At 45.5% G+C, this 25,931-nt stretch overlaps 1 protein-coding gene across 1 annotated transcript in view; it reads right to left on the bottom strand.

Moving 5' to 3' along the window:
• The window catches only part of LOC109892364 (ADP-ribosylation factor-like protein 15), a 68,953-nt gene that overhangs the window by 5,282 nt on the left and 37,740 nt on the right, over positions 1-25,931 (bottom strand). The window contains exon 4 of the mRNA XM_020484853.2: positions 21,504-21,712. Within this exon, the coding sequence (XP_020340442.1) occupies positions 21,504-21,712 (209 nt within the window). The remainder of the gene's footprint in view (positions 1-21,503; positions 21,713-25,931) is intronic.

Raw genomic sequence — 25,931 nt, 5'->3', positions numbered from 1 at the left:
AGAAATTCAAGCTGAGCTCTCCTCTAATGCATCCTTGGGAGGGAGGTGAGGAAATGAAGGATCAAGGACAGAAGGTATCAAGGACAGGAGGACTCAAGGATTGGACAGCTTTTACACTTTCAGACAGAGCCTACGTGTTGGTACAGAGCCTACTGTATGTGTTGGCACAGAACCTACTGTATGGGTTGGTACAGAGCCTACTGTGTGTGTTGGTATAGAGCCTACTGTGTGTGTTGGCACAGAACCTACTGTATGTGTTGGTATAGAGCCTACTGTGTGTTGGTACAAAGCCTACTGTATGTGTTGGTACAGAGCCCGTGTGTTGGTACAGAGCCTACTGTATGTGTTGGTACAGAGCCCATATGTTGGTACAGAGCCCATGTGTTGGTGCAGAGCCCATGTGTTGGTACAGAGCCTACTGTATGTGTTGGTACAGAGCCCATGTGTTGGTACAGAGCCTACTGTATGTGTTGGCAAATTTGATTAAATTTGATTTGAAATAAATTTGATTTGATTTGATTTGTATGTGTTGGTACAGAGCCCATATGTTGGTACAGAGCCCATATGTTGGTACAGAGACTACTGTATGTGTTGGTACAGAGCCCATGTGTTGGTACAGAGCCTACTGTATGTGTTGGCAAATTTGATTAAATTTGATTTGAAATAAATTTGATTTGATTTGTATGTGTTGGTACAGAGCCCATATGTTGGTACAGAGACTACTGTATGTGTTGGTACAGAGCCCATATGTTGGTACAGAGACTACTGTATGTGTTGGTACAGAGCCCATATGTTGGTACAGAGCCCATGTGTTGGTACAGAGCCTACTGTATGTGTTGGTACAGAGCCCATATGTTGGTACAGAGCCTACTGCATGTGTTGGTACAGAGCCCATGTGTTGGTACAGAGCCTACTGTATGTGTTGGTACAGAGCCCATATGTTGGTACAGAGCCCATGTGTTGGTACAGAGCCTACTGTATGTGTTGGTACAGAGCCCATATGTTGGTACAGAGCCTACTGCATGTGTTGGTACAGAGCCCATGTGTTGGTACAGAGCCTACTGTATGTGTTGGTACAGAGCCCATATGTTGGTACAGATCCCATGTGTTGGTACAGAGCCTACTGTATGTGTTGGTACAGAGCCTACTGTATGTGTTGGTACAGAGCCCATATGTTGGTACAGATCCCATGTGTTGGTACAGAGCCTACTGTATTTGTTGGTACAGAGCCCATGTGTTGGTACAGAGCCTACTGTATGTGTTGGTACAGAGCCCATATGTTGGTACAGAGCCCACTGCGTGTGTTGGTACAGAGCCCATGTGTTGGTACAGAGCCCATATGTTGATACAGATCCCATGTGTTGGTACAGAGCCTACTGTATGTGTTGGTACAGAGCCTACTGCATGTGTTGGTACAGAGCCCATATGTTGGTACAGAGCCCATATGTTGGTACAGAGCCCATATGTTGGTACAGAGCCCATGTGTTGGTACAGAGCCTATATGTTGGTACAGAGCCTACTGCATGTGTTGGTACAGAGCCCATGTGTTGGTACAGAGCCTACTGTATGTGTTGGTACAGAGCCTACTGTATGTGTTGGTACAGAGCCTACTGCATGTGTTGGTACAGAGCCCATATGTTGGTACAGAGCCCATATGTTGGTACAGAGCCCATGTGTTGGTACAGAGCCTATATGTTGGTACAGAGCCTACTGCATGTGTTGGTACAGAGCCCATGTGTTGGTACAGAGCCTACTGTATGTGTTGGTACAGAGCCTACTGTATGTGTTGGTACAGAGCCTACTGCATGTGTTGGTACAGAGCCCATATGTTGGTACAGAGCCCATGTGTTGGTACAGAGCCTACTGTATGTGTTGGTACAGAGCCCATATGTTGGTACAGAGCCTACTGCATGTGTTGGTACAGAGCCCATGTGTTGGTACAGAGCCTACTGTATGTGTTGGTACAGAGCCCATGTGTTGGTACAGAGCCTACTGTATGTGTTGGTACAGAGCCTACTGTATGTGTTGGTACAGAGCCTACTGCATGTGTTGGTACAGAGCCTACTGCATGTGTTGGTACAGAGCCCATATGTTGGTACAGAGCCCATGTGTTGGTACAGAGCCCATGTGTTGGTACAGAGCCTACTGTATGTGTTGGTACAGAGCCCATATGTTGGTACAGAGCCTACTGCATGTGTTGGTACAGAGCCCATGTGTTGGTACAGAGCCTACTGTATGTGTTGGTACAGAGCCCATGTGTTGGTACAGAGCCTACTGTATGTGTTGGTACAGAGCCTACTGTATGTGTTGATACAGAGCCCATGTGTTGGTACAGAGCCTACTGTATGTGTTGGTACAGAGCCCATGTGTTGGTACAGAGCCCATGTGTTGGTACAGAGCCCATGTGTTGGTACAGAGCCTACTGTATGTGTTGGTACAGAGCCTACTGTATGTGTTGGTACAGAGCCCATGTGTTGGTACAGAGCCCATGTGTTGGTACCATAGGGTGCTGAGTGACTCCTGTATAACCCCATGCGCTGCGTAGCCACATGGGCCTCCGTCCCTCCACACAGGAGACCTGTTTCCCAACACACCTTGGGGGGGGGATGTCGAGGCGTCAGCAAAACACCTGTGAGCCTCCCTCACTGTAGGTTTACAGTAACTACATTTTACAGGGGGCTACGACTACGAGCCACCTGAACGGGCTGAGACCAAACATCTGACCTGCTCGGAGGCTGGAGCTGGACTGGGGACTTGGACTGTGGAGCTGGACTGGGGTGCTGGGCTGAGGAGCTGGACTGTGGAGCTAGGGCAATGGACTGGGCTAGGGAGCTGGACTGGGCGCTCGGCTGGGGAGCTGGACTGGGTGCTCGGCTGGGGAGCTGGGTTGGGGAGCTGGACTGTGGAGCTGGACTGGACTAACGAGCTAGGCTGGGGAGATGGACTGCGGAGCTGGGCTGGATTGGGACCTGCTCCTCAGGGAAGCTGGGGAGCTGGGCTGGGGACATGGACTGGACTGGGGAGCTGGGCTGGGGACATGGACTGGGGAGCTGAGCTGGGGACATGGACTGGGGAGCTGAGCTGGGGACATGGACTGGACTGGGGAGCTGGGCTGGGAAGCTAGGCTGGACTAGAGAGCTAGACTGGACTGAGGAGCTGGGCTGGCGAGCTGGGCTGGACTTGGGAGCTGGGCTGGACTGGAGAGCTGGGCTGGACTGAGGAGCTGGGCTGGATTGGGCCCTTGGCTGGATTGGGCGCTGGGCTGAGGAGATAGACTGGACTGAGGAGCTGGACTGGTGAGCTGGACTGGGCTGGTTAGCTGGATTAGACTGGTGAGCTGGACTGGCGAGCTGGGCTGGACTAGAGAGCTAGACTGGACTGAGGAGCTGGGCTGGCGAGCTGGGCTGGACTTGGGAGCTGGGCTGGACTGGAGAGCTGGGCTGGACTGAGGAGCTGGGCTGGATTGGGCCCTTGGCTGGATTGGGTGCTGGGCTGAGGAGATAGACTGGACTGAGGAGCTGGACTGGTGAGCTGGACTGGGCTGGTTAGCTGGATTAGACTGGTGAGCTGGACTGGCGAGCTGGGCTGGGGAGCTGGACTGGCGAGCTGGGCTGGCCAACTGGGCTGGACTAGACTGGGAAGCTGGACAAGACTGGGACGCTGGACTAGATTGGGAAGCTGGGCTGGGGAGCTGGACTAGACTGGGGAGCTGGACTGGCTAACTAGGCTGGACTGGCGAGCTGGGCTTGGGAGCTGGACTGGACTGGGGCGCTGGGCTGGCCAACTGGGCTGGACTAGACTAGACTGGGAAGCTGGACAAGACTGGGACGCTGGACTAGACTGTGGAGCTGGACTGGGGCGTTGCGCTGGGCTGGACTGGCGAGCTGGGCTGGGGAGATGGACTGGACTGGGGAGCTGGGCTGGGGAGCTGGACTGGGCTGGGGACATGGACTGGACTGGGGAGCTGGGCTGGACTGGGGAGCTGGGCTGGGGACATGGACTGGACTGGGGAGCTGGGCTGGGGACATGGACTGTACTGGGGAGCTGTGCTGGGGACATGGACTGTACTGGGGAGCTGTGCTGGGGACATGGACTGTACTGGGGAGCTGGGCTGGGGACATGGACTGTACTGGGGAGCTGGGCTGGGGACATGGACTGTACTGGGGAGCTGGGCTGGGGACATGGACTGGACTGGGGAGCTGGGCTGGGGACATGGACTGGGGAGCTGAGCTGGGGACATGGACTGGACTGGGGAGCTGGGCTGGGAAGATGGACTGGGAGATGGGTTGGGGAGATGGACTGGGGAGATGGTCTGGGGAGATGGACTGGGGAGCTGGTCTGGGGAGATGGACTGGGGAGCTGGGCTGGGGACATGGACTGTACTGGGGAGCTGTGCTGGGGACATGGACTGTACTGGGGAGCTGGGCTGGGGACATGGACTGTACTGGGGAGCTGGGCTGGGGACATGGACTGTACTGGGGAGCTGGGCTGGGGACATGGACTGGACTGGGGAGCTGGGCTGGGGACATGGACTGGGGAGCTGAGCTGGGGACATGGACTGGACTGGGGAGCTGGGCTGGGAAGATGGACTGGGAGATGGGTTGGGGAGATGGACTGGGGAGATGGTCTGGGGAGATGGACTGGGGAGATGGACTGGGGAGATGGACTGGGGAGCTGGGCTGGGGACATGGACTGGACTGGGGAGCTGGACTGGACTGGGGCGCTGGGCAACTAGGCAGGTCAGTTAAGAAATTCTTATTTTCAATGACGGCCTAGAAACAGTGGGTTAACTGCCTTGTTCAGGGGTAGAGCAACAGATTTGTACCTTGTCAGCTCGGGGATTCGAACTTGCAACCTTTCGATTACTAGTCAAATGCTCTAAACACTAGGCTACCCTGCCGCCCCAGGGTAGCCTGAATTGCTGTTCAGACAGCAATTTGATAAATCCACAAAAGACAAATAAAACAACTGCAGTGGAGGGAATAATATTTCATTTTGGAGTAGACGAGGGCCTAGCGGTGGGGATTCCTCTGTAGTAAAGCATTCTCTGACTGACAGGTGACCCAAAATAATAGCACCAAGCATCTCTGAAATCTACCAATTCACCTGAAAAATGAGATTCCATCCCGTAGGTGTGATGTACAGCTCATATTTCAGACTGAAGTCGGATTTTTGGTAATAGCTCTAGTTTTTTTTAAATTTGAAATGTGAATATCGGGACCGTTCCAAAGCAAACCTCCTGTAAGACCTTTAACATCCTTGGGCTCATCCCTGCTATTTCCCCACTGCAGTGGAGGGAATAATATTTCACTTTGGAGTAGTCGAGGGCCTAGCGGTGGGGATTCCTCTGTGGTAAAGCATTCTTCATGAGGTAGTTCAGTAACCAACGCTGAGCCAAGACCTGATTCACATTTCAAAACAGCAGAGACGCTAAGAACACTAATACAAGGCTTTTGTACATTGCGCGAACTTGTCCTGTATGTCCAACTTGTCCATTGGCGTACTTATACACCATAATACATCTAATGACATACATCAACAGTTTGCACAACAGCTTTCACGGAGGAGTGCTGAGTACAGATCCTATGCATTATGTACTGCCACCTTGATATAACGCTGCCCTTATACATGAAAAGGAACCATCTGGTGCCATCATTCATCTGTGTTATGAATCTCTCCTCACGCCATGACGACTGATGCCACTTCCAGTATGTATAGCTTGGTGTGCGAGTTGTTATGACTGCTGGAGTGAAGTGGATGGCTGGGTCTGAAGCGGAGTTAGTCCATTATTCACACACTGCATAGCGGACTGGGTCTGGCTGGCTAGCCCCTCAGTGTCTTCAGAGCCAGAACATTGGAAACACATTGGGGTGAGGCAGGAGGCTCCATTAGTCGGGGGCCACAGTCTAGAGATTTGTCCCAAACGGCACCCTAATCCCTATATAGTGTACTACTTTTGACCAGAGCCATATGGGCCCTGGTCATAGTAGTGCACTACATAGGAAATAGGGTGCCATTTTCAGAGACACATGTTGGAGCAGAGGAGGTTGAGGCTCCACTCGAACACGTCAGAGCGGTCTCATGGAGCACAGGAGATATTGCCGACCTCAATCGATATACATGGAAACACTTGAGTAAATGAGGGACAGTAAATATGGTAGCAATTGAAAAGGAACATTTAGGAGATTATGGGAAAATTATTAGACCAAAGTTGAAGAGTTCACCGGGCACAAGACTGTATCCAAACATTACACTGTTGATTTTATGTGCATTTACATTTACTGTACTTCCCTCTGCATTTGTTGAAAACGAAATCTGAAAATACTCTGGATACATTCAGTAACATGATAAGAATATTCCTGGAAAATATGGTGTAGGTGCAACATAAAATGAAGTGCAAGAGTTTGAGTGAGAGGACTAACTGGTGTCTCCAAGTGGCCACACACCTCTCCAAAGTGTTCACAGTTCTGAAGAAATGTAAATGCACATTTATGACTCAAAAGGAGTCTTCAACTATAAGCAACTAGAGCAAGCACACTTGTAGATGTTTGAACACAACCCTGCATCCCCGCCATCACACAACTACTGCTGTTTACGCAATCCAAAAAACGTCCCAATATAAATTGCAAGCTAGGTCAGTTGGGCATAATTAGAAAGGTTGTTCTATTAACAACATGACTAGCTAAAATTAAAATATATATGATATTACAGTGTTTGGCTTTCACAAGCCAACTCAGAGAAACAGATGGTCATTGTGATGTGCATAGAATGGAGTCATGAATGCATTCAGGTGCATATTCTGCAGTGAATTTTCTTTACAATAGACAAACGTAGGCTCAGTCTATTCAGAACAACCCAAGGTATGATGCCATGTTTTATGATATAGAAATGTTAAGTGTACATTTGAACAAACAGATGTTTGGCTTGTCATAGCATATTATTTAAATTGTTTTCATGCACATCAAGCCATTCAGTGACCATTCATGTCCCGCGGATGGGGGCATTGTCATCCTATGGGGGCATAGCCATGGTAGCCAAAACAATGGCCTGCCCAGCATTTTTATACATGATCCTAATGTGATGTTAATTGCTTAACTGATAAGTGCCTAAATTGGAACGCAGTGGCTGTACAATAACATGCTTATGGGAGATTCTGGAGCAGCACCGAGACAGTGTTTTCCACAACCAAATCAACAAAACACCAAATGATGGAATTTCTTGTGGAAGAATGGTGTCGCATCCTTACAATAGAGTTCCAGACACTTATAGAATCTGTCAAGGTGCATTACACACACACACACACACACACACACACACACACTTCTCAATCAGACATACAGACCTGGAAATCTAATTGGTGAAAAATACCTATTGGTGAAAATAAAGTTCTGAACCGGTTTGAACCTCCCAAAAAGTAACGGTTTATATCGTTCCTTTCTGTTGAAATACATTTTTTACATTTAGCTTGACATGAAATGACTTCACCTATCAGTGCAGACAGAGCAGCTTGCTATGCAGCGGGCAAGATCCAGCTGTTTACATGCAGTGGACAGACGTGTCGGGTGAGATGTGTCAGAAACTTTGCGTGTAGGGAGAAAACGGTAGAGGTTGGAGGAGGCTTTGCTTGAAGGGCTTATCATCACATGCATTATCTGAATTAGGCCACAGAATTATACCTATGGAGGAGCGTCTTCTATGAAGGAACTTTGAATGTCTTTGAACTTCAGAGAATTGGCATAACATGACTGCATTTTATGTGGGACTGGAAAAAAATGCCTGGAATGTAAAAGAACGTTATTAACCGGTTCCCATGCTTTAAAAATAACGGTTCTGTTCAGGAACAGTATAGAATACTTTCATTCCCAGTTCTGATTCTGTTCCTGGAAAAATGTATTTATTTCCCAGTTACCGGTTACAGTTACCGGTTCCCAGTTACAGACACATGCGCTTTAGATGATGATACAGCTGTCATTCAATACCATACAGCCCATTGAACACAGCAAATTTGTGCTGTTTACAACGTGCTACCATGAACATGTGTAGGGAAGGGATGACACATAAATGAGAAGTTAATTTAATTAATGAACTATGGTATATTAAATGAGTATTGCAGATAGATTTGTTCAATGGCCACAGCTGAACTGAACAGATAAAAGTAGCACCACAAAAGGCTAAACAGAAAGTAAACAGTGCCACTTGGAGAACCACTTCCTTGTGAACGGTTGTGTGAAAGGGTACAAACAAAAGCAGTGTTTTTATCATGATCAACAAAGACATCTATAATGTTTTTAATATGGAAAAGTTGTGTTTGATTGAGTGTGTTTAAGAGTGTTGGTGACAAAGTGGCAGCTGGATTCACAGTCGACTAATATAGAGGACTTTGAAAACAAGTAAATTCACATGAAAAGGCAAAAGGGAATGGCATACATTAAGGAACTGAGTGAAATCCATCCAAGAGTTGAAAAGCTTGTTTTTAATGAGAAATATTACAGCTTGCTCTCATTCTTTGGTGGAATTTTCATTCCATATTACAGTTGATAAGAAACAAATACGATATGCCACTTTTCTTCTAAATTTGTGCCAGTCTGCACCACAGGTGGTAGGTATTGCTCAACCTGCTCTTATTTCCTCCATAAACTCAAGTGGAATGTTCTGGGTTCTTGGCTCCAGTGGACCAATGACACTGTGGAGGGAGGTAGACCTGGGTTCACTTACTCTGAAATCTTTAAAATACTTTTGAGTGCTTGCTTTAGCCTGCCTGGAGTGACTGGTAGGTGGGCTGGGCACTTTTGGGACTTTTCTATTGGTTCCAATGCAACAGGCAAGCTCAACCAAGCACAGCAAAACCATTTCAAAATAATTTTGAATACTATTTTAACCCAGGTTAGGAGGGAAAACTCAACGATAGCCTGTGGAGTCTGTTGGAATCTGTGTTTGTGTCCTTGTTCGTCCCTGTGCTCAGAGACTCAGACAGACCGCACGCCCTCCTCTCTCCGCTCCGACCAGAACAACGGGACTCTGTTTTCTGCCGAGGGATGGGAATTCACTCAGGCGACGTTGGCATCGCTGTACACCACGGATGCCAAGGCCAGTGTCTGAACAGCAGGAGCAACACCAAACCACCCCACCCCCCCCCACACACACACACACACACACACCATCCATCCAGACGCACGCATGCACAAACCACCGTGACAATCCCCCCCATCTTTCTCATATGATACATCCTACTGTCTGGAAGAACCACCATGCCTGGTAAAACTGCAGGAATCACAGTGACATCACTTTCTCCATCTGAAGCCCAAGACGATAAGGCAAGGCAACATGTCTTGGCAGTCCCTTAGAAATAACACTTTCACTCATGGCTTTAGGTAGTATGCAAGAAAGACTATCACCTACCTCCCAACGCATTGTGTGTGTGTGTGTGTGTGTGTGTGTATTCCCTCCATGCAGATCATGAGCACACATGCACAGTCAGTGAGTAAGCCACTCTACTCTCATCCTCATTATAAAACAGGCTCTGCTCTCATCCTCATTATAAAAACAGGCTCTGCTCTCCTCCTCATTATTATAAAAACAGGCTCCTCTCTCATCCTCATTATAAAACAGGCTCTGCTGTTATCCTCATTTTAAACAAAGGCATTTGCTCGTTGATGCCGTTCCCTTAAAACTTCTTTGGGCTAGGGGGCAGCATATTCACTTTTGGATGAAAAGCGTGCCCAGAGTGAACTGCCTCCTACTCAGTCCCAGATGCTAATATATGCATATTATTATTAGTATTAGTTCAAACCCCCGAGCTGACAAGGTACAAATCTGTCGTTCTGCCCCTGAACAGGCAGTTAACCCACTGTTCCTAGGCCGTCATTGAAAATAAGAATTTGTTCTTAACTGACTTGCCTAGTTAAATAAAAGGTAAAATAAAAATTAAATAAATAAATATGGCAGGCAAAAACCTGAGAAAAAATCCAAACAGGAAGTGGGAAGTCTGAGGTTTGTATTTTTTTTTTAACTCAGCCCCTATCAAATTCAGTGGGATATGGGTTATTTTGCACTTCCTAAGGCTTCCGTCTTTAGAACGTTGTTTCAGGCTGCTCCTGTGAAGGGGGGGTCGGATGGGAGCTGTTTGACTAAGGGGTCTGCCAGCAGCCTCGTTCTCAGTCACGTGAGGTGAGAGGTATCTCTTGTTCTATTGCTTTTCTACAGACAATGGAAATCTCCGGTTGGAACATTATTGAACATTTATGATAAAAACATCCTAAAGATTGATTCTATACTTAGTTTGACAAGTTTGTTCGACCTGTAATATAACTTTGAACTTTTTGTCCGACTGGAGCTGAACGCGCTTTTGGATTTGTTTACCAAACGCCCTAACAAAAGAAGCTATTTGGACATAGACATAAATGATGGACATTATCGAACAAAACAAACATTGTGGAACTGCGATTCCTGGGAGTGCATTCTGATGAAGATCAAAGGTAAGTGAATATTTATAATGCTATTTATGACTAATGTTGACTGCGCAACATGGCGGATATTTCTTTTGGCTGATTTGGGCTCTGAGTGCCATTCTCAGATTTTTTTTATTTTTATCTGACACAGCGGTTGCATTAAGGAGAAGTGTATCTAAAGTTCCATGCATAGCGGTTGAATTTTCATCAACATTTATAATGAGTATTTCTGTGAATTCATGTGGCTCTCTGCAATATCACTGCATGTTTTGGAACTACTGAACATAACACGCCAATGTAAAATAAGATTTTTGGATATAAATATGAACTTTACCGAACAAAAGATACATGTAGTGTGTAACATGAAGTCCTATGAGTGTCATCTGATGAAGATCATCAAAGGTTAGTGATTAATTTTATCTCTATTTGTACTTTTTGTGACTCCTCTCTTTGGCTGGAAAAATGGCTGAGTTTTTCTGTGAGCTGGTGGTGACCTAACATAATCGTTTGTGGAGTTTTCGCTGTAAAGCATTTTTGAAATCAGACACTGTGGCTGGATTAACGAGAATTTTATCTTTAAAATGGTGCCTAATACTTCTATGTTGAGAAATTTGATTTAAGAGATTTCTGTTGATTTGTATTTGGCGCCGTGCAATTTCATTGGCTGTTGGCGCCACGGAACCCCAGTCCTAGACAGGTTAAGCCTCCACTCTCTCAATAACTAACCCCAGTGGCAGATGAAACTCTACCCAGCCCAGGCTTGACTCTCTGGGGTTATTTACTTCCCACATCCACCGGTCTGGGGGGACTGCCTTCCCCTCTGTGTAGTAATGGGAGTCAATGCCTTTCCTTTAAAAATAATCCGCTGGGGTCTCACCCCTCCTCCTTTCCCCCGATTTGAGTAATAATAAAATGGCCTTGGCTGCAACACGGCACTGTAGACACTAGACAGAGCATCCCTCCCCAGCATCTGTACCGAATGGAGTTATGACTGACTGATAGGGACAGACGCCTAGGAAACCCACAACACATTGAGCTGCTAGCAGAGGAAGACATCGTCCAGATAACAATCCATCTAGCCATCGTCTGCCCTCTCTACCTAGTCCCTCGTACCTGGACGTGTAGCATATCAGAGATACTAGCATTTCCTTTGAACCTTAAACTGTTGCAGATGTATGTCTAAGAGGAAATGCTTTGGCACCCATTGCTGTACAGTGTCTTAGGTTTCCTGAAAAGGCGCTTTAAATCCCATGTATTATGAAGAGTAATGATTTGTTACTTCTACAGCATTATCTGATGAACATTGGTGTAAAGGCAGTGCTCAAAGTGAATAGCATCCATCGTTAAAAAGAAACGAGAGCTCTTCATCGGCCTTGATCAATTAGACATATTATATGATGTTTTGTGGGCCGTAGATTTTCTCTCCTCTTATTGAAAGATGTGTTTGAGAGGTGGCAAAAGCCATGTGTGTCTCACAGACAAACAAGGAAAGAAAGAGGGGGGGGAGAACGAGAGAGAGGGGGGGAGAACGAGAGAGAGAACGAGAGAGGGGGGGGGAGAACGAGAGAGAGAACGAGAGAGAGGGGGGAGAACGAGAGACGGAGAGAGAACGAGAGACGGAGAGAGAATGAGAGAGAGGGGGGAGAATGAGAGAGAGGGGGGAGAATGAGAGAGAGGGGGAGAACGAGAGACGGAGAGAGAATGAGAGAGAGGGGGGAGCATGAGAGAGAGGGGAGCATGAGAGAGGGGAGCATGAGAGAGAGGGGAGCATGAGAGAGGGGGGAGAATGAGAGAGGGGGGAGAATGAGAGAGGGGGGAGAATGAGAGAGGGGGGAGAATGAGAGGGGGGGGACAAGGGTGGGTGGAGAAAGAGAGAGAAAGAGAGAGAGGGGGGACAAGGGTGGGTGGAGAAAGAGAGAGAAAGAGAGAGAGGGGGGACAAGGGTGGGTGGAGAATGAGAGAGAAAGAGAGAGAGGGGGAAGAGGGAGAACGAGAGAGAGAAAGAGGGAGAGAACGGGAGAGAGGGGAGAATGAAAGAGGGAAAGAGAGAGGGTAAGAGACAGAGGGGAGAGGAATCCAGACACCATTGTGTGGCGCTCCCATCCCAACAGGCTGGCAGAGAGCATTCTGCGAGAAAGGTCACCTCGCCGCGCCAGGAAAGGTCAAACAAAGGGGCTGTGTCTGGTGGAACTGGCCTCCTTTTGTCACTGTCTCCACCACCACCTGTGTCACGTCTACCTTGCCATTGTAGCACCCAGTACTGTCTAGACTGCTGCGTGTGTGGCGTATACATTTACAGACATACGTATACTAAACGGTACAATATCCATTCATGCATTTGTCTCGTCATCATGTCTCAGAGAATTACAGTGCCTTCAGAAAGAATTCATACTAAAGGTCGACCGATTAATCGGAATGGCCAATTATTTAGGGCCGATTTCAAGTTTTCATAACAATCGGAAATCGGTATTTTTGGACACCAATTTGGCAGATTTTTAGTTTTTACACCTTTATTTAATCTTTATTTAACCAGGCAAGTCAGTTAAGAAAACATTCTTATTTTCAATGACGGCCAAGGAACGGTGGGTTAACTGCATCGTTCAGGGGCAGAACGACAGATTTTCACCTTGTCAGCTCGGGGGATTCAATCTTGCAACCTTACAGTTAACTAGTCCAACGCTCTAACCACCTGCCTCTCATTGCACTCCACGAGGAGACTGCCTGTTACGCGAATGCAGTAAGCCAAGGTAAGCTAGCACTAAACTTGTCTTATAAAAAAAACAATCAATCATAATCACTAGTTAACTACACATGGTTTGTGATATTACTAGTTTATCTAGAGTGTCCTGCGTTGTATATAATCGATGCAGTGCATATCGTTGCTCCAATGTGTACCTAACCATGAACATCAATGTCTTTCTTAAAATCAATACACAGAAGTATATATTTTTAAACCTGCATATTTAGCTAAAATAAATCCAGGTTAGCAGGCAGTATTAACCAGGTGAAATTGTGTCACTTCTCTTGCGTTCATTGCACGCAGAGTCAGTGTATATACAACAGTTTGGGCCGCCTAATTTGCCAGAATTTTACGTAATTATTATGATATTACATTGACGGTTGTGCAATGTAACAGGAATATTTAGACTAGTGGTTCCGTATTTCACTGAAAGAATAAACGTCTTTTTTTCGAGATGATAGTTTCCGGATTCGACCATATTAATGACCTAAGGCTTGTATTTCTGTGTGTTACTATGTTATAACGAAGTTTATGATTTGATAGAGCAGTCTGACTGAGCGATGGTAGGCAGCAGCAGGCTCGTAAGCATTTATTCAAACAGCATCTTCATGCGTTTTGCCAGCAGCTCTTTGTTGTGCGTCAAGCATTGCACTGTTTATGACTTCGAGCCTATCAACTCCCAAGATTAGGCTCGTGTAACAGATGTGAAATGGCTAGCTAGTTAGCGGGGTGCGTGCTAATAGCGTTTCAAACGTCACGCGCTCTGAGACTTGGAGTGGTTGTTCCCCTTGCTCTGCAAGGGCCGCAGCTTTTGTGGAGCGATGGGTAACGCTGCTTCGAAGGTGGCTGTTGTCGTTGTGTTCCTGGTTCGAGCCCAGGTAGGAACGAGGAGAGGGACGGAAGCTATACTGTTACACTGGCAATACGATAGTGCCTATAAGAACAGCCAATAGTCAAAGGTATATGAAATAAAAATGGTATAGAGAGAAATAGTCCTATAATTCCTATAATAACTACAACCTAAAACTTCTTACCTGGGAATATTGAAGACTCATGTTAAAAGGGACCACCAGCTTTCATATGTTCTCATGTTCTGAGCAAGGAACTTAAAACGTTAGCTTTCTTACATGGCACATATTGCACTTTTACTTTCTTCTCCAACACTTTGTTTTTGCATTATTTAAACCAAATTGAACATGTTTCATTATTTATTTTATTGATGTATTGATGTATTATATTAAGTTCAAATAAGTGTTCATTCAGTATCGTTGTAATTGTCATTATTAAACCGGTATCGGCTCATTTTTGGTCCTCCAATAATCGGTATCGGCGTTGAAAAATCATAATCGGTCAACCTCTAACTCATACCCCTTGACTTATTCCACATTTTGTTGTGTTACAAGCCTGAATTAAAAACACACAATACCCCATAATGATGAAGTCGAAACATGTTTAGACATTGTTGAAAATGTATTGAAAATGAAAAACTGAAATATAATTCCCATAAGTGTTCACACCCCCATGCTTATGACACTCCAAATTTAGCTCCGGTGTATCCAATTTCCTTTGATTATCAAATCAAATCTTATTTGTCACATGCTTTGTAAACAACTTACTTACGGGCCCTTCCCAACAAAGCAGAGAGAGGAAAAAAGTTAAATAATATAAACAAATAATAACAGGAGGAATAAATACACAATGAGTAAGGATAACTTGGCTATGTACGGGGTACCAGTACTGACTCACTGTGCAGAGGTACAAGGTAATTGAGGTAGATCGGTACATATAGGTTGGGATAAAGTGACTAGGCAACAGGACAGATAATAAACATTAACAGCAGTGTATGTGATGAGTCAAAATAGTTAGTGCAGATTAGTTACAATTTAGTCATTTAGCAGATGCACTTATCCAGGGTGACTTACAGGAGCAATTAGGGTTAAGTGCCTTGCTCAAGGGTCCATCAACAGATTTTTCACCTAGTCGGTATGGGATTCGAACCAGCGACCTTTCAGTTACTGGCCTATGGCTGTTAACCGCCAGGCTAACCAAAAGCTTCCCGGACTACCTATTTAGCAGTTTTATGGCTTGGGGGTAGAAGCTGTTCGGGGTCCTGTGGATCAGCTCCTTTGTCTTGCTGATGTTGAGAATTTCAAGAGATAATTCCAAGAGTGTGCAAGGCTGTCATCAAGGCAAAGGGTGGCTACATTGAAGAATCTCAAATATAAAATATATTTTCATTTGTTTAACACCATTTTGGTTACCATATTATTCCTTATGTGTTATTTCATAGTTTTGATGTCTTCACTATTATTCTACAATGTAGAAAATACTAAAAATAAAGAAAAACCCTTGAATGAGTAGGTGTGTCCAAACTTGACTGGTACTGTACACACACACACTATACATAAACAGTCTACACACACAGTATACATAAACAGTCTACACACACTCACAGTCTACACACACACACACACACAGGGTATACACATACACCGTGTATACAGACACATACAGTGTATACACACACACAGAGTACACACAGAGTACACACACACACACACACACACACACACACAGAGTATACACACACACACACACACACACACACACACACACACACACACACAGAGTATACACACACACACACACAGTGCACACACACACAGTATACACACACACACACACAGTGCACACACACACAGTATACACACACACACAGTATACACACACACACACACACACAGTATACACACACACACAGTATACACACACACACAGTATACACACACACAGTAGCCTAGTGGTTAGAGCGTTGGGCCAGAAACCGGAAGGTTGCTAGGTCAAATCCCAGAGCAGACAAGGTAAAAATCTGTCGTTCTGCCCCTGAGAAAGGCAGTTAACCCACTGTTCCCCGGGTGCCGAAGACGTGGATGTCGATTAAGGCAGCCCCCCGTACCGATTCAGAGGGGTTGAGTTAAATGCGGAAGACATTCCAGTTGAATACATTCAGTTGGACAACTGACTAGGTATCCCCCTTTCCCACATACACACACACGTATGTGTATTGGGAGGTAGAGTGAAACTCTCCAGACCATTAGAGCACTGGGCTTTCCCTTCCACCCTGGAGCCTTCTACAGACCCAGCTTGATACAGACCCATTTCACCGTGGACTGCAGTGCACACATTCACTTAACCACACACGTCCACATGTGCCACAAGCACACACATTAGGAATTTCAACACTCCTCACACTATACACCAAGACTACATTTCATTCAAACTTGATCTACTTCTACCCAAACCTCAGAAAAAGTACATTATGACAAAGAACATGTTAAAGATAGCCTGGTGCTAAAGATGACAGAAAACATTTGCAGGTCTGGTTAGGGCTTTGAGACAGGCTGTAGGTCTGGTTAGGGCTTTGAGTCAGGCTGTAGGTCTGGTTAGGGCTTTGAGTCAGGCTGTATGTCTGGTTAGTGCTTTGAGTCAGGCTGTAGGTCTGGTTAGGGCTTTGAGTCAGGCTGTAGGTCTGGTTAGGGCTCTGAGACAGGCTGTAGGTCTGGTTAGTGCTTTGAGTCAGGCTGTAGGTCTGGTTAGTGCTTTGAGTCAGGCTGTAGGTCTGGTTAGGGCTTTGAGTCAGGCTGTAGGTCTGGTTAGGGCTTTGAGTCAGGCTGTAGGTCTGGTTAGGGCTTTGAGACAGGCTGTAGGTCTGGTTAGTGCTTTGAGTCAGGCTGTAGGTCTGGTTAGGGCTTTGAGTCAGGCTGTAGGTCTGGTTAGTGCTTTGAGTCAGGCTGTAGGTCTGGTTAGGGCTTTGAGTCAGGCTGTAGGTCTGGTTAGGGCTTTGAGTCAGGCTGTAGGTCTGGTTAGGGCTTTGAGTCAGGCTGTAGGTCTGGTTAGGGCTTTGAGTCAGGCTGTAGGTCTGGTTAGGGCTTTGAGTCAGGCTGTAGGTCTGGTTAGTGCTTTGAGTCAGGCTGTAGGTCTGGTTATGGCTTTGAGTCAGGCTGTAGGTCTGGTTAGGGCTTTGAGTCAGGCTGTAGGTCTGGTTAGTGCTTTGAGTCAGGCTGTAGGTCTGGTTAGTGCTTTGAGTCAGGCTGTAGGTCTGGTTAGTGCTTTGAGTCAGGCTGTAGGTCTGGTTAGTGCTTTGAGACAGGCTGTAGGTCTGGTTAGTGCTTTGAGACAGGCTGCAGGTCTGGTTAGGGCTTTGAGTCAGGCTGCAGGTCTGGTTAGGGAGGGGTTTGAGACAGTCAGGCTACCCCTCTGGTTAGGGGTTTGAGACAGTCAGGCTGCAGGTCTGGTTAGGGAGGGGTTTGAGACAGTCAGGCTGCAGGTCTGGTTAGGGGTTTGAGACAGTCAGGCTGCAGGTCTGGTTAGTGCTTTGAGACAGTCAGGCTGCAGGTCTGGTTAGTGCTTTGAGACAGTCAGGCTGCAGGTCTGGTTAGTGCTTTGAGACAGCAGGCTGCAGGTCTGGTTAGGGAGGGGTTTGAGACAGCAGGCTGCAGGTCTGGTTAGGGAGGGGTTTGAGACAGCAGGCTGCAGGTCTGGTTAGGGAGGGGTTTGAGACAGTCAGGCTGCAGGTCTGGTTAGGGGTTTGAGACAGACAGGCTGCAGGTCTGGTTAGGGGTTTGAGACAGTCAGGCTGCAGGTCAGGTTAGGTTAGGTTAGGGGTTTGAGACAGTCAGGCTGCAGGTCTGGTTAGGGGTTTGAGACAGTCAGGCTACAGGTCAGGTTAGGTTAGGGGTTTGAGACAGTCAGGCTGCAGGTCTGGTTAGGGGTTTGAGACAGTCAGGCTGCAGGTCAGGTTAGGTTAGGTTAGGGGTTTGAGACAGTCAGGCTGCAGGTCTGGTTAGGGGTTTGAGACAGTCAGGCTGCAGGTCAGGTTAGGTTAGGTAGGGGTTTGAGACAGTCAGGCTGCAGGTCTGGTTAGGGGTTTGAGACAGTCAGGCTGCAGGTCAGGTTAGGTTAGGGGTTTGAGACAGTCAGGCTGCAGGTCTGGTTAGGGGTTTGAGACAGTCAGGCTGCAGGTCAGGTTAGGTTAGGTTAGGGGTTTGAGACAGTCAGGCTGCAGGTCTGGTTAGGGGTTTGAGACAGTCAGGCTGCAGGTCAGGTTAGGTTAGGTAGGGGTTTGAGACAGTCAGGCTGCAGGTCTGGTTAGGGGTTTGAGACAGTCAGGCTGCAGGTCTGGTTAGGGGTTTGAGACAGACAGGCTGCAGGTCAGGAATACAATGTTCCCATCCCAGTCTAATACAGTCCTTTGAGTGAAAGCTGCTAAAGTGAATCCATTAAAACAAAATGAGATGAGAGATGAGTGACTGAGACAGACAGGAGATATGTCCTTAACGGCATCTGATTCCCTATATAGTGCACTACTTTAGACCAGAGCCCTATTCCCTATATAGTGCACTACTTTAGACCAGAGCCCTATTCCCTATATAGTGCACTACTTTAGACCAGAGCCCTATTCCCTATATAGTGCACTACTTTAGACCAGAGCCTTATTCCCTATATAGTGCACTACTTTAGACCAGAGCCCTATTTCCTATATAGTGCACTACTTTAGACCAGAGCCCTATTCCCTATATAGTGCACTACTTTAGACCAGAGCCCACTGGGCTATATAGGGAATAGGGTGCCATGTGAGAGACAGGAAATGACTGCTAGACATATAAACAAGGAATGTACATCCTGTTTACAACTTGGGCCAGAACTTTTGTTGGTTTGTTTAGATTAGTTTTTAGCTCAGGTCAATATGGGGGGGGGGGGGGGGGGGGTATTGGGATAGGATGGTGAAGAGGAGACAGGAAAGGTAGGAGAGAGTGCGAGTCAGAAAGGAAGTGGTTTGATGCAAATCCATTACGACTCTTGTTATAAATGGACTACACAGGTTTCACATACAGGAGTGTTTGCAAACAAACACGCCCACAAAGCCAGGTCCTGGCCGCAGCCAAGGTTCTAATGCAATTAGAATTTATCGGCTGTTTAAAATAGACAGGTTAACAGACTGCTGCTTCAATAGGTTTAGTTCGCATGAGCACGGCTAACCTTAAAATAAATCTGGTGTGGTATCCATGACGAGTGTGATCCGCTGCGATAGGGATGGCTTCATGGTCAGGGTGACCTCATGGTCAGGGTGACCTATACCGATTGTATGATTAGATTGTCTTTATCGGATTGCAATTTGGTTATAGAAGCTCTTCTCAAACAGAGTGCAGGTTGGGTATGTTAGTGCTCTAAATGGTGTGTCTATTGGCCTTTACCCAGCATGCAGAACTGGTTGGAGTGACGTTGTCATTATTGTGTCTTTCATCACCCCATAGGCAGGTTGTGTACTGGTTGTATAGGGAAGACGTCTTTACCTGATTGCAATCTGGTTACGTGACTCAACCAAAAAAAACATAATTGAGACTTCATGTGTACAATTTAGCCTGCTGGACATGGTGTTCAGCATTCCTTGTCGATTTGGATTCAAAAGGTGGGAAAGGATGTGCATAAAGAGGTCAGTGTCTGAGTGTTATGTTACCATAATTGGTCTACTTGGGTGTGAAGCTACATCCCCAGGCCCAGGGTTGGTGTTAGTTTGAATGTCAGTGTTGTGTTGTTACCATAAATGTCCTTGTCTGAGACAGAACAACCCATAGGGCAGAAGCCTATCTCCTGTTTCTGTAACATGAGGTAGCTTGATGTACAAGTACACTCCCTGGAAAGGACACTAGTCTATCATTTGCCATAGATATACATTCTATTACAAGTATTATGCCATAATCTATAGCATTTATAGCCATCATTGTTAATTATCTCCTGTACGGAGTGTGCAGCAGGTGTGTGTGTTGCACGGGTCAACTGTTTACCCGCCGGCAATTGTCAACAACCCATCCGCAACCGCCCCGCTATATACAGTGGGGCAAAAAAGTATTTAGTCAGCCACCAATTGTGCATGTTCTCCCACTTAAAAAGATGAGGCCTGTAATTTTCATCATAGGTACACTTCAACTATGACAGACAAAATGAGAAAAAAAATCCAGAAAATCACATTGTAGGATTTTTTATGAATTTATTTGCAAATTATGGTGGAAAATAAGTATTTGGTCACCTACAAACAAGCAAGATTTCTGGCTCTCACAGACCTGTAACTTCTTCTTTAAGAGGCTCCTCTGTCCTCCACTCGTTACCTGTATTAATGGCACCTGTTTGAACTTGTTATCAGTATAAAAGACACCTGTCCACAACCTCAAACAGTCACACTCCAAACTCCACTATGGCCAAGACCAAAGAGCTGTCAAAGGACACCAGAAACAAAATTGTAGACCTGCACCAGGCTGGGAAGACTGAATCTGCAATAGGTAAGCAGCTTGGTTTGAAGAAATCAACTGTGGGAGAAATTATTAGGAAATGGAAGACATACAAGACCACTGATAATCTCCCTCGATCCTGGGCTCCACGCAAGATCTCACCCCGTGGGGTCAAAATGATCACAAGAACGGTGAGCAAAAATCCCAGAGTAGGGACCGGGTAGAAAATAAAATAACTCAACGTAACATTTCCAAATGAAATCATTTTGACCAGTTCTAAGGGAATTCAAATCTGTGAAACAACCCAACATGTTTTTGACAACATTTCAGTTCGGCTTGGATGCATATTTTATGTGGTTGAAATATAAATCAGCATTTATGATGCTGATAAAGATTTCACCTTCCCTAACCATGCATTCATTCTCTCAACATGCTGAAAGAAAGAAATAATATTTCTCCACTCCTGTTTGAGTCCAAATGTACATTTGGTGTATCATCTTGCTGCAAGAAATGCTTAATTCTGCAGGAGTTAATGTTAAGGCAATGTGAGAGGCTATAGACCTACAGTCAGAGTCCAGATGTCAGTTTCCATTTAACCCATCTGAACAGTACAGTTCCTTGACCTGTCCTATTTGAAGTTACAGTCTTGTGACTGTTGAATTTGTATAGCGCCTCAATCATCACACATAACATCTTTCCCAAACATCAGGCTGTTCTGTTTTGGCCCTCCCTGTTCCCAAAACATTTGGCACTTGTACAGATAGGACCTAAAGTTTAGGCTAACACACCAATGCCAGAAAAAAATTAATGAAAGAAAAACCTCAATGTAGCCTATCGATATGAATTGCACATGGATTTGTTATGCATTGGTTTTGTCTTTATTCAACCTGCCCGCCCTTCATCCACACAACATTTCATGACCCTAAACCCGCTTGCACAGCGGATATAACCGCACATTAGTGCCAGGGGCGGCAGGTAGCCTAGTGGATAAAACATTTGAGTCTGTGTGTGTGTGTGCGGTCGGCCTACCTCCTGTGTAGTGCGAGCGGCAGGTTTGTCCTGGTGGTTGGCCAGTATGAGGAAGGGCAGGGTGCAGAGCTGGGGGTGCTGCAGGGCAGAGTGGAGCTCAGTGCGGGCCAACTCCAGGTCCTCGTCTGTGGAGGCACTGTCCAGGATGAACACCACTCCCTGGGAACCCTGGTAGTACCGCGACCAGTACTTCTTTATCGAGTCTGCTCCTGGAGAAAAAGACAGACGGTTGTATGCATGAGCACAGGGATGGATGCTCACACACACACAAACAGATGTACGTACGTACGTGCACACGCACACACACACACACACACCACACAATTAGTAGTACCACCAGTTCAAATACCTCAATTAAATCAGCTCCTTCAATTGATAGACAGGCCCCCACACATGCTATACACAGACAAGCACACACATAATATGAAAACACACACATGTTCTCTTGGCACTGGCCCCAGTATGATTTCAAATTATAACAGTCACAAGCTATGACAATACTCTTAGTGCCAGTCACAACCAAACTGGTTTTTAACCGTTAGCTTCAAAAGGCTCGTTCTACATAATTCAATTGTAGGTTGATAATCCAGCAAATAAAATGGGCGACAGGGACCTCCAGCAAGAAAAGGGGGAAAATGCTATGAATTTCAACATCGTTTCAATTGAAATACGTCTGGAGAACATTTTCCAAATGCTTCTACCCTCCTTTCATAAGATCTTTGTGGATAGCGCATTGTGTTTTTAAGACCTCGGGACTGCCAACTTTTAGCCTCCTGCTCTGTTGCGCTGGGGGCCGGTGGGGAAATTACATGTCTGTCTAAATGAAGTGTGTTCAACACAAAAAAGAAGTTTGCATCCCAAATGGAACACTATCCCCTGTATAGTGCACTACTTTTGGCCAGACCCCTAACGCATCCTGGGTCAAAAGTAGTGCACTATAAAAACGGGGAATAGGGTGCAATTTGGGACGCACACAAAGATTATCTTTAAAGGAGAAACAACTCAGAGCACATTAAAGCAGTTCCCTATGAGAGCCACTCTACAGCACAGTTCAAATGAACTTTCTTTTACAATGAACATATGGTTCCTTTTCTGCACAACAATTTGGGGGTACAAAAGACTCACCAGGCAGGGCATGGCTTTGGTTAGAGTGAGTGACAGAGAGGGGGAATAGAACCACAACGTCGTAGGAATAAGGTCCATTATCAGGACCCGCATTGTTAAATTACTCTCACTGAGTGTGGCTGGAAAAACAACCACTTATTTTTCTGAAATCTAAAAGAGAAAGAGGCCATGGTTTAACTCTTCTATAGGAAAAGTGGACCTGACTGTAATTTAACCACGCCCACTGTCATCTCTCATTAGGGTGTTATTCATTAGGGAATCAAACGGAGGAAAACAGACAAACAGGGAGGGGCTACCTGGACTTGTCCAACAAGAAACACTTGTTTTAATGTTCCATTGCACATCACTTTAAAACATTTTCCCCTAATGAATACGATCCAGGCGTGTTTATGGCTGATTCCGCCCCTCATTACAAGTGTTTACAGACGATTAGCCTACTACTCTGAGAATCCATTAAAAACTCCATCCCCCAACTTGACCATTATGCCTGCTCAAGAAATTGAGTAATATTGCGTGGGAGTATGAGCTGAAACAGCTTACAGATGAACTATTACGTATCAAAACACCTCAAATAATTGTGTGGGGGGGAATGGGGGTTAGAGGAGGGGTAGGAAGTTAAGTCTTAACTAGACCGTATTATCAAGATGAATCTATTGCTCAAGAACAGATGCTGAAAAATCTGCCAAGCATAAGAGCTTGGCTATCCATCACGGTAGTGATGGATATTGTTTCTCAGGTCCTGAGAAACAATGTTGAAACCAATGTTCAAACATAATCTTGCTGAGGGGTCTTTTACAGGCTATTAGGACATCAGCAAGGCTCCCATACACTCATATAAGACCACTTGCTATTGTGTGTGTTCATCTCCCTCTCTATTTATATACAGAGGTATGTACATACAGTTCCAGTTTGGACACACCTACTCATTCCAGGGTTATTTATTTATTTTTTACATTGTAGAATAATAGTGAAGACATCAAAACTATGAAATAATACATATGGAATCATGGAGTAACCAAAAGAAAGTTAAACAAACCAAATATATATTTTATTTTTCAAAGTAGCCACCCATTGCCTTGACAGCTTTGCACACTCTTGGCATTCTCTCAACTAGCTGCATGAGGTAGTCACCTGGAATACATTTCAATTAACAGGTGTGCATTCTAAAAAGTGAATTTGTGGAATTTCTTTCCTTTTTAATGCATTTGATCCAATCAGTTGTGTTGTAACAAGGTAGGGGTGGTATACAGAACATAGCCCTATTTGGTAAAATACCAAGTCCATATTATGGCAAGAACAGCTCAAATAAGCAAAGAGAAATGACAGTCCATCATTACTTTAAGACATGAAGGTCAGTCAATATGGAATATTTCTTCAAGTGAGCTGCAAAAACCATCAAGCGCTATGATGAAACTGGCTCTCATGAGGACCACCACAGGAAAAGTTCATTGGAGTTACCAGTCTCCGAAATTGAAGCCCAAATAAATGCTTAAAGTAACAGACACATCTCAATGTCAACTGTTCAGAAGAGACTGCGTGAATCAAGCCTTCATGGTCGAATTGCTGCAAAGAAACCACTACTAAAAGGACACGAATAAGAAGAAGAGACAAGCAATGGATATTAGGTGGAAATATGTCCATAGGCATTATTAGCCCAAATCTGAGAATTTTGGTTCCAACCGGCATGTCTTGTGAGATGCAGAGTAAGTGAACGGATGATCTCTGCATGTGTGGTTCCCACCGTGAAGCAAGGAGTGTCAAAAGCAAAGCACCCCCACACCGTGTGACAGGTTGCTTTGCTTTTGACACTGTCTGTGATTTATTTAGAATTCAAGGCACACTTAAACAGCATGGCTACCACAGCATTCTGTAGTTAGACGCCATCCCATCTGGTTTGTGCTTAGTGGGACTATAATTTTCAAAAGGACAATGACCCAACACCTCCAGGCTGTGTAAGGGCTATTTGACCAAGAAGGAGAGTGATGGAGTGCTGTATCAGATGAGCTGGACTCCACAATCACCCGACCTCAACCCAATGGTTGAGTTGGACTGCAGAGTGAAGGAAAAGCAGCCAACAAGTGCTCAGCATATGTGGAAACTCCTTCAAGACTGTTGGAAAAACATTCCAGGTGAAGCTAGTTGAGAGAATGCCAAGAGTGTGCAAAACTGTCATCTTGGCAAAAGGTGGCTACATTGAAGAATCTAAAATATATTTTGATTTGTTTAACACTTTTTTGGTTATTACATGATTCCATATGTTATTTCATAGTTTTGATGTCTTCACTATTATTCTACAATGTAGAAAACAGTACAAGTAAAGAAAAAACCCTTGAATGAGTAGGTGTCCAAACTTTTGACTGGTACTGTTCGTATGTACAAAACTATGTGGACACCCTTTCAAATTAGTGGATTTGGCTATTTCAGTCACACCCATTGCTGACATGTATAAAATTGAGCACACAGCCATGCAATAGCCATAGAACATTGACAGGAGAATGGCCTTACTGAATAGAGTGACTTTCAACGTGGCACCGTCAGTCAGTTCGTCAAATATTTCCCTGCTTGAACTGCCCCGGTCAACTGTAAGTGCTGTTATTGTGAAGTGGAAACACCGGGCTAGGCCCCTTAGTCCTAGTTAAGGGACATTTTAATGTTACAGGATACAATGACATTCTAGATGATACTGTGCTTCCAACTTTGTGGCAACAGTTTGGGGAAGGCCCTTTGCCGTTTCATCATGACAATGCCCCCTTGCACAAAGAGAGGTCCAGACAGAAATTATTTGTCAATATCGGTGTAGAAGAACTTGACTGGCCTGCAAAGAGCCCTAACCTCAACTCCATCGAACACCTAAATTGGACTGCCGACTGCGAGCAGACGTTGGCTGGATGTCCTTTGGCCGGTGACCCATTCTTGATACACACAGGAAACTGCTGAAGGTGAAAAACCCAGCAACGTTGCAGTTCTTGACACAAACCGGTGCACCAAGCACCTACTACCATACCCTGTTTAAAGGCACTTACGTGTCTTACAGGTTTAGCCCATTCAGCTTCTGAATGGCACACATACACAATCCATGTCTCACTTGTCTCAAGGCTTGATTGAGCCAGTGGGTAGCAGATTGAAGTTAATTTAACAAGTGACATCAATACGTGATCATAGATTTCCCTTGGGTAGTCTACAGTTGAAGTCGGAAGTTTACATACACTTAGATTGGAATCATTAAAATCCGTTATTCAACCACTCCACAAATGTCTTGTTAGCAAACTATAGTTTTGGTAAGTTGGTTAGGACATATACTTT

The sequence above is a fragment of the Oncorhynchus kisutch genome, linkage group LG6 (assembly GCF_002021735.2).
Source record: "Oncorhynchus kisutch isolate 150728-3 linkage group LG6, Okis_V2, whole genome shotgun sequence".
Lineage (NCBI taxonomy): Eukaryota > Metazoa > Chordata > Actinopteri > Salmoniformes > Salmonidae > Oncorhynchus > Oncorhynchus kisutch.
This window is presented reverse-complemented; position numbering and strand designations above follow the sequence as displayed.